Genomic DNA, 9,360 nt, shown 5'->3' with positions numbered 1-9,360 from the left:
GTTCCAATAGCTTCAAACGACAAATACTTCAGTTTCTCTTAAATCTCTGCTGGTGCGGTGAGCACAAACCCCCCATTCCTTTGTCTTCTCTTAACAGCAACCATGGCTAGGGCCCACAGAATCACCGCCCAGATCATCCACAGCACCGACAGCAGCATAAAGTTCTTGAGTCCGTCTTGGTCCTCGCTGCACAACGGATTCAGAACAGCGTCTCCATCTTCCTCGACCGTGCCACAGTTCGGAGCCCATTTGTCCCTTACAACGCCCATGACAATAGGTGCAGGTACGTCTCCGAAGACGTGGATGATCACTGCGTTGGCTGAAATGGCCATCGACCGACGCGAGGATGGGAACAGCTCCATCACCGCCACCATCTCGGGCCCCCACAGTGCGCACATACAGAAGAGAGCAATAGTAAAACACGTCAGGAACGCTCCTTTGCTGTCCGATATGAAGCACATGATCAACGCGAAGACTTCAGCGATGGATACATAGAAGAAGAGCGACGAGACCGCGACAAAGCATCTTTTACCGGGCACGGTAGTGTGCTTGGTGTATCGATCAAGCACGAAGCCTCCAAGTGGAGTGCCAATGAGACTCGTGACAGCCACAATACCACCAAAGATCAAGGACGCTGAAGTCTCATCAGAGAAGAGCCCCAGCCCAATAAACACGTCCGGTCCGAAGGCATTGAACACGCCTAGCGTGAACGTATATGCTCCATGAGCCAGCACCACCATCAAGAACGGGACATCCGAGAGGATCTCCCACCATGTCTGAAGGAAAGGCTTGGAGGTCTCTTCGTTTGGCCTCTCGACGCCGAATTTCTCGACGTATTCGGCAGGTGACAGCTCAGCCGCGTTCTTCTCCACTGTATCATGACTCGCTCTCGACAGCGACATCACTTCACTAGCGAATTCATTGGTCGACACGAGTGGTTTCCTCAGTGCGGCTTCGTCGTCTGTCGGCGGCACGACGTTGAGCTCGTCGGGTACGCAAAACAAGCAGCAGAAGACCAGACACGCCATCAAGATGGCTTCAAAGTAGAACGCCCCCGCCCACGTCAAAGGAGACTCGGCGAACAGCGACCCGTACACGAACCCGATGGCCGTGCCCACGATGACAGACGCCAAGTAGATCCCCACGTAGAATGATCGACGGGCCGGTGGGGCGTGGCGGTCGATGAACGGGGGCGCTACACACTGGAACGAGGCCTCCCCAACGCCACTCAACACTCTACCGACGATCAGCAGTGCGTAGCTGTTGACGTGTTCGGATATGGCACAGATGATGATAGCCACAATCCAGATACTTGTGCCAAGCGAGATGATCCGGAACGGTCGGTGAGTCAGTGCGAAGTAGCCGAAGACGATCGACAGTACCGAGTGGCCGATAATGAAGGAAGAGGACAGTAGTCCGAAGTAGACGGACTGGTCCGTCACAGCCACGCCTAAGGACGACGTGATGAAGTGTCGGAAGCTCTGAGGAGCGCCGGGTATGATGCCCCGGTCGATATAGTTAAGAAGGTTCACGAGACATAGCAGTACGATGAGCCCCTGCGACTGGATCTGGCACGCCTTCATGGCCGCTCTTGACGTCTGGCTAGCAGATTGGCGAGTGATAAGTGAGTTAAAGAAGACCAGTCAAGGCGTGGTACTTCTCGGTTGAAGGTCCGGCGACAACGAGACCGACGTGGATTTGTTTAGTCCGCGCAGATGATGAGCTTTGGTTGAGACCCTGGCTCTTAGAGATTCGAACGGAATGAATTAATGGTTTGCTATCCTCTTAGATACGCTGTCTCTAAGTCTAACCGTGATGTCATTGTCAGCTTGTTCTCGAGTGAAGTGAGACCACGGATCAAGTTTAGGTCAGCTCACATTTTGCAAACAGGTTTCAAACTTTCATGGTTGCGTTCCATGAGCGCGTAAATGTCTTCGAACGCCTTGAAGAGCGCGCGCTGGAATTCTGCTGCAGTGACTCGTGGAAGCCGTGGACCTGGCGGGCCTGGAAGTTGCTGGTCGCGATCACTCGGGTCAAACGATGTGATCATGAACGACAGAAAGTCGTTTTCACACCCGTAGCAAATTCCGATTCCGTGAGGTAGCATCGGCACGAATCCGCCCCAGAGCCACGGATACCCGGACACGTTGCTCGTAGATAGCACAAAATTGCCACCCCCGCCACTCTTAGCGTAGCTAGGATCAGTAAACAATGGAGGAGGAGAACCAGTCTTTTGCATCGCTGCAATATGCAGTCCCAGTAAGTGGCGGTCTATTCCATTGCCCGAAAGCGCCTCAAGTGAGATCTCCTTATGGCGTGACATAGCGCGCTTGAGTTTATCTGCCACCTCTGCTTCATCCGCATCAGGTTGATCCTGCATCTGCAGCCATGCCAGTACTTCACTTGTCACCGTACGGATGGTCTCCGTGCGACCTTCAACGAACATACGAGTGTGGCCACTCTCGTACGTTGGAACTACACGGCCAAACACTCGAAAGCCTGCCAGCTGAATTCCCATTTGCACGAAAATGTCAGGAAACAGCTTCACCGCCCGTAGTTTGGTCTTTCCAAATGTCTTGTTTCGCACCACTATCATGCGTAATGTACTGCCATATCGCTGGAAATCTGTCAATGCGGTTGGGATCGTGTTTAACGTGATTTCTTGAGATAAACGCCAGCGCAGCAGCTCAGGAGGAGGTAAGAACTCCAGCGAGTGATGGCGACTCTCAATGAACGTCTCGTAGCCACCGTTTCGATTCAGATAGCGCTCTCCCAACCACCGAAACATCGACTGCAGTACTGTAGCGTCTGCGTTAGCGTGTTCCATGTTGGCTCCTACCATTCCGTTGGCGAACACGAGGTACTGAAAGCTCTTGTCAAACCAGCGATTGCCAGCATTAGCAGCAGCACATTGTCGTGCTAACTCCGAGGGCGTACCGGGTGTTGAGGACTCTAGACACAGCGAGAAAAGGCTGCTTTCAATCTTGTCAAGACTTCGCTCGTTTAACGGGTCAAACTCCACCATAGCTTGACGAGTTTCAGTCCATTTATCGCGTCTCAATGCTGTCAGAGCACCTACAAATTGCGGCAGGTCGGCATCGCGTTTTCTTGCAGGAAGAGAGTTCAAATACGCCGAGTGCCGCAAGATATGCAGGAGCTGCACTTCCAAGTCTCCGATGGTCAGAAGTTCGTCGTCAGCGTCGTATACACGCAGCACGAACACTCGGCCTTCACAAAATACGGTAATATGGCGAATCGTGACCGGGTCTACTCGTTTGAATCGATCTGTCGGCCTCTCCGGGATGCGGCAAGTGGAGAATAGACGACGGAACATGTTCATACACAAAACGTGGCCACCCATTGTCTCTGGTGGCACTAGCTCACGTTTGAGTCTCTCCAGATACTCACATGTGTATCTCACAGTCTCTGCTGCTCGTCTGGCTTGGGAAACAGGTCGATCGAAGTCTTGGAACGAGCCAAAGCCTGTCACCATGTTGACGAACAGCGCGTTCGGCGTCGGATCACTGAGATAAGCCACTTGTTCCCACCACTCTGCCAGCTACAGCAAGATATTGTTAGGATTGAGTCCATTTAGCTTCGAGGATTATTTTCTACCCAGTTTTCTTTCTCTTTGGCTCGTTGCAATAGTTCCGTCTGCAGAGCTTCACCTTGACCTCCAGGCTTCCCAAACTCGTGTACGAGCTTCCTGGTCTGTTCTAGCTCTTCCTGAAGTGAACAAAGGGATAATGCGCGGATTAATACTGAGCTTGAGGCTGTGCGGGACTAGTTGGGTCAACCTTAGTGACCAGAGATTCTAATGAGCGCAGGTACTTGTCCAGCGTGGTGTGGAGGGAGGGCACAGGAAGATGTGGCAGTGAAGCCTGCAGTTCGTAACTAGAGACATTGGGGTGAATATCATACTCGCTAGAGAACGATGTAAGAGGCGGCGTACGTGGAGGCGTTGCGCGTTGAACGGGGTGCCATTATCAAGCTGGGTGTCTCTTGGCTGGCAAATTCCGAATTGATCAACTTTGTGGTCAACAATCTACCGTAATCTGCTAATTCCTAACTTCAATCTGCTAATTCCTAACTTCAATGTGATATATATGTAGACGATCGACTCTTCAATTCAATTCGACGGCAGGCTCATTCATCAAATGTTTCATGTTGTTGAAGCTTTGAATTTCATGTTGTTGAAGCTTTGAACATAAGAAAACAACCACGTTTCGCCCTCGACGGCATCTCTTCTCCTGTTTTCTCCGCTCAGAAAACACCAACTCCAACTGAATGCCTCCTTTTGCAAGAAATCCCAATGTTGCTATGTGCGGTGCGTGGAGGTGTGGAGTAGACCTCTTTTGCACCAGGTGTTATTAGCGGTGTTGTAGTCGATTTCAACAGATTGGGATCAGGAAGCTTCGCCTACTTTCGTTTGTAAACTACGCGATGAAAAAAAAAAATCTGCCGGCGTAATGTGCAGCAATGTGTACTTTTGAACACCTAAGGTGGCTCCCTAACAAAAAAGTAACTTTTAAGTAAGATGAGCCACTTCAACGCACGAAGCGACACCATCAAAGCAGATCGAAGTCATGGCGGAATTCGATGCGCTGGACCAGGTGGACCCGTTCTACATGGCGCTGCTGCGTTCACGCCAGCGGAGATTCGCCGACTGTATCGATATCTGTACGGACATTTTGGCTCAGAACCCATACGACCAGGCTGCATGGGTGACCAAGACCAAAGCTATGACGATGCAAAACTACATCGACGACTCGGAGTTGGAGGAGGACGGCGCTGCGGATCTCCTCATGGACGACAACGTCATGGCGTCCATGCCACGACCGGGCACTTCTCTCAACCGCCCAAACTCACGAGCGGGCACTGGCGACCCGAGTCTGCGCCCCATGACGTCTACAGGCCGCCCGCTCAGCGGCTTTGCAAGACCTGGAACGAGCTCTAGACCGGGAACAGGCAGCATGTCGGTGGATCGCGCGCTGCAGGGCAATCGACCGGGTACTTCTCGCCCGGCGACGACGCTGGGGCGACAGGTGCGACTTGGTACAGCGTCGATGCAAGCGTCCGACTCGGGCGTGTTCATCGACGTGAATCGCCTCGATTTTAAGCGGTACGCGAAGCGGCCAGCTATCGCAAAGGCGCTGGTGGACTACCTGCTCTACTGTGAGCATAACCCACGTAAAGCACTTGAACTGGCTGCAGAGGCGACAGTGGCTGCCGACTATAAAGACTGGTGGTGGAAGGCAAGGCTGGGCAAGTGTTATTACCAGCTTGGACTCTTCCGCGACGCTGAGAAGCAGTTCGAGTCATCACTACGCAACCAGGACATGGTGATCACGTTCTTGGAGCTGGGTAAAGTGTATCTGCGTCTTGACCAGCCAAATACAGCGCTGGACAGGTACGAGAAGGGTAAGGCCAAGTTCCCAGGGGATACGCAACTTCTGGTGAGCATCGCCCGCGTTCACGACATGCTCAACGACGTCGAGAAGAGCGTCAGCGTGTACAAGGAGGTACTTCAGCTGGATGCATCTAACGTCGAAGCCATCGCATGCCTAGCGTCGAACTACTTCTACACGGACCACCCAGAGGTTGCATTGCGCTACTATCGACGTCTGCTACAGATGGACGTGAACACTGCCGAGCTCTGGTGCAACATCGGACTCTGCTGCTTCTACGCGTCGCAGTATGACATGACACTATCGTGCTTCGATCGAGCGCTGTCCCTCGCGTCGGACGACTGCATGGCCGATGTCTGGTACAACATTGGGCAGGTTGCTATTGGTATCGGAGATCTGGGACTCGCCTATCAGGCCTTCAAGATCGCTGTGTCGGTCGACAGCAACCACGCCGAGTCGTACAATAACCTTGGGGTGCTTGAACTGCGTAAGGGCAATCTGGACCAAGCGCGTGCCAACTTCCAGCTATCCGAGTCGCTCGCAGACTTCATGTTCGAGCCCAGCTATAACCGCGGTGCGTTGGTCTTCTCTATCTTCCTTGCTCATGCTAACTGTAACATTCTGTTGCCCGTTCCAGCTCTGCTCGCGTACAAGGTGGGCGACTTCCACGACTCGTTCACGAAGGTCAATCGCGCGCTCACCACCAACCCGACACACAGCGACTCGTTGGAACTCAAGAAGCAGCTGCAACAGTTCCTCACCATGCTCTAGGTGAGCCTGCAACCTGGATAACTAAAAAAACACACGACCAGATCTGGAACAACCAAACGCGGCAATAACCAACTAAATCGTGCATATATGAAGAATACTGTGCCCACCTCGTCAGCAGAAAAGGCCTGAGTGAGAAGCCGGAACGTTCCACGCCAAGCGAACCGGCCAGAGCCCCAGCAATCTGCACCTCACACCTTCTTGCTCTCCGGTTGGACCTACCTGCTTATTTTGCCTTTCCAGCTCTGATGTCTTTCTTGATAGCGTCTCGGTCGTGTTATCAGTGAGCATCCTTTACGCCGTGTACACCTCCCTGTCCTTCTGGTCGCTCGTCGTGTCGCTACGTATCATTCACACCTGTCCAGCCTGCGCTACGTTGTCGTCTCCGTCCTCAGTCTACAGGAAGTAGTCGGGCGTACGCTTCTTCTCGTTGAAGTTGCTGTCACGCGGGGCAGGGTCGAACTGGATGAACTTGCACGTCTCGTATACCTTGTCTCCGTTACGGTCAGCCATGACCTCGTCGATCTCCATAAGCGCGGCCTGGTTGCCGCAGCGGTAGCAGTAGTTGGGGGCACTGAAGATGGTCACAACGCCGCGGTTGTGAGTCCACTGGTATCCTTCCATGACAAGCTGGTGGGCGCGCGCGATGAATGTGAGGCCGTTGCTGCGCTTGAACTGCTCCGTGATGTCCTGACCGAACGTGTAGCCGGCGCCACGGGGGGAGATTCCCCATCCACAGCGGTCGTCCGGGTCGGACCACACCAGGTCGCACATGGGGCCTTCGTGAGGCACCTCTTGCACGCGGTCCAGTGCACGTGCATGGTCCAGCGTGTCGATAGAGGGCGACAGGCCGCCGTGCATGCAAAAAACGCGGTTCTCGATGAGCGCAGTCATTGGCAAGTGGTCGAATAGGTCGGTGAAGTACTTCCACACGTTGGCGTTGCCGTATTTACGTAGGCATTCGTCGTAGAAGCCGTACACCTGCGTGATCTGGCGACTTTCGTGGTTGCCGCGAAGGATCGTGATACGTTCGCGGTGACGCACTTTTAGCGCCACCAAAAGGGCAACACTCTCGAGCGAGTAGTAGCCGCGGTCCACGTAGTCTCCCATGAAGAGGTAGTTGGTGTCTGGGCAGGCGCCCCCTATCCGGAAGAGCTCCAGCAGGTCGTAAAACTGGCCGTGGATATCGCCACAGACCGTCACGGGACACTTGACCGGCTGCACGTTGGATTCACCGGCCAGGATCTCCTTGGCCTTCTGGCACAGCTCGTAAATTTCCGTCTCCGTCAGGTTCTCGGCGCGGCGCAGGCGCTCGATCTGCGCATCCAGTGCCTTCATCTCCCCGCGCGAGTCCATGATCGGTCAAATATCTCCTTTGTGCTTGGTGGGGAACACTCGAGTGTCCGCGATTTCCCCCCTTCTGGCTTCTGACGCTCCACCAATCCGGCGACGGATAGCGCGTGTAGGAATGTGCTGATTTGTAGAAACTCGGAATGTAGGATAGAATCTACAAAAGTACAAATTATTCTAACGTGAAAAAAATTGTGAAATTAGGTTGTTGTTTCTTAGATGAATTTTCTCGCAAAAAGTCTGGAATGCAACCAGGGATTGGTATTAGAATCGGAATTACTAATATGTCCTAATTATAATGTGCCTTTCAGCCGTTTTGGCGGGTATGTCGCTAATTCGGCCTGAATTAAAATAACCCTATTCATGTGCACCCATCTATTAGAGCAACATTTAGGTTTGCGTTAACGGAGAGAGCTTGGAGTTAGCCTCGGATTCTTTTAATTCGGGCAGTTTGGCGGTTTGCTACCCGCCATTCGTTGCTAAGTGTACCGCAACTCAGTCTCTACTTAGCCTCACTTCCATTTTGTCTCCAGCGTCGTCATGACAATCTCGACAGACTTGCGGTGGAGAGCTATAGTGTTAGTGTACATGCATGGCATTAGCATGGCGCTAGTATCTTGTGTTTTGGGTGTGTCTATTCGATCTATTGAGCGGTGGCATTTTTCAAAAGTTAAGAAAATGTGCTACCAGAAGATAGAAAAACTAAATCTGCACGATGGCCTCAAGAGGCAGTAGATTTTGCCGAAGACTACATTCGTGTTCATCCGTTTTTTTACTTAGAGGAATTACAAGAGGCAGTGAAGGACAGGTTTGGTAGCACGCTGAACTTTTCTACTCCAACACTTTGTCGTCTTCTTAGATTTGACCTCAAAATTACCAGCAAAGTACTAACTAAGCGCGCGCGTAAAAACGTGCCGGCTCAAGTAGAGAGCTTCTATCGAAAACTACGTCCATTTTACAGTGGACCCGATTAATTAGTTTTTATCGATGAAACTTCTAAAGACAGTAGAGATGCGCTTAGAAAGTATGCTTGGTCACGTCGAGGCACGCCTGCAATTGTTGCTCTTCCGTTTAGCCGTGGAGAGCGTTTGTCAATTTTAGCTGCTTTTGATGTTACAGGGTTTTTCGCGTGAGAGTCCACATCAGGGACAGAGTCGCGTTTCACGGCGTCTTTCAAAGAAAAATCGCTCCTTATCTGAATCCGTGGCCACTTCCCAGGTATAAATATTCTTGCGGGTTTTAATTTGAAGGGTTTCTCTAACGTTTTTTGTAGATCTATCGTCGTTCTCGATAATGCAAAAATCCACATGTACAAGGAGCTAGAGGAACTCATACACTCCCGGAGCAGCATATTGTTTTTTCTGCCGCCTTACTCTCCCCAATTAAACCCTATCGAACTTGGATTCTCATTGCTTAAATGCTGGCTTATTCGACACGCGCCATGGGCTTTTCGACAAGACGCTTTACGAACGATCAGTGTAGCTTTGGTACAATGCACGAAGAAGCACGAGAATGTTGGCGTCAATCTCTACAACCATTGCGGGTATGGGCTCCAAGATCTAGATAAGAATTTTTTTTTTTCAGTAAAAAAATGTATTTCTTTTTGACTTCGTTATTATTCCATGCTTGTATCGCTCATGAGATCGACGTCTTCAACATTGACGGTCGGGCTGCTGGTAAGCAGTGGCTCACGAAACGGGGGACGTAGATCGTAATCAGGAAGGCCTAACGCCTCACGCAAATCAGCTACGTGCAGCTCGAGAGGAACTAAGCCGCCAGTGAGGCGGCAGCGAACAGTAACAAAATCTCTTGGAGCCGTACGGGATATAATCTC

At 51.8% G+C, this 9,360-nt stretch overlaps 4 protein-coding genes across 4 annotated transcripts; 1 reads left to right on the top strand and 3 right to left on the bottom strand.

The window, feature by feature from the left end:
• Positions 1-1,611, bottom strand: PPTG_12041 (hypothetical protein). The gene has a single exon (XM_008908237.1). It carries the CDS (start codon positions 1,581-1,583, stop codon positions 39-41), a length of 1,545 nt encoding a protein of 514 aa, XP_008906485.1. The 5' UTR covers positions 1,584-1,611; the 3' UTR covers positions 1-38.
• Positions 1,612-1,743: 132 nt separating this feature from the next.
• PPTG_12040 (hypothetical protein) lies at positions 1,744-3,984 on the bottom strand (the record flags this gene model as incomplete). The annotated part of the gene is made up of 4 exons (XM_008908236.1): positions 1,744-3,559; positions 3,616-3,726; positions 3,798-3,894; positions 3,953-3,984. The coding sequence occupies 4 exons, from the start codon at positions 3,982-3,984 to the stop codon at positions 1,874-1,876; spliced, it is 1,926 nt and encodes a 641-aa protein (XP_008906484.1). The 3' UTR covers positions 1,744-1,873.
• A 569-nt stretch (positions 3,985-4,553) lies between these two features.
• PPTG_12039 (hypothetical protein) lies at positions 4,554-6,281 on the top strand. Its single transcript, XM_008908235.1, has 2 exons — positions 4,554-5,982; positions 6,046-6,281. Exons 1-2 carry the CDS (start codon positions 4,587-4,589, stop codon positions 6,177-6,179), a joined length of 1,530 nt encoding a protein of 509 aa, XP_008906483.1. The 5' UTR covers positions 4,554-4,586; the 3' UTR covers positions 6,180-6,281.
• Positions 6,240-7,657, bottom strand: PPTG_12038 (serine/threonine-protein phosphatase PP2A). The gene has a single exon (XM_008908234.1). The coding sequence runs from the start codon at positions 7,530-7,532 to the stop codon at positions 6,573-6,575; it is 960 nt and encodes a 319-aa protein (XP_008906482.1). The 5' UTR covers positions 7,533-7,657; the 3' UTR covers positions 6,240-6,572.
• Between the last annotated feature and the right edge of the window lie 1,703 nt (positions 7,658-9,360).

Source organism: Phytophthora parasitica (genome assembly GCF_000247585.1).
Source record: "Phytophthora parasitica INRA-310 unplaced genomic scaffold supercont2.29, whole genome shotgun sequence".
NCBI classification, from domain to species: Eukaryota; Oomycota; class Peronosporomycetes; order Peronosporales; family Peronosporaceae; genus Phytophthora; species Phytophthora nicotianae.
Note: the sequence above shows the minus strand (reverse complement) of the source record. Positions and strands in the feature narration are given on the sequence as shown.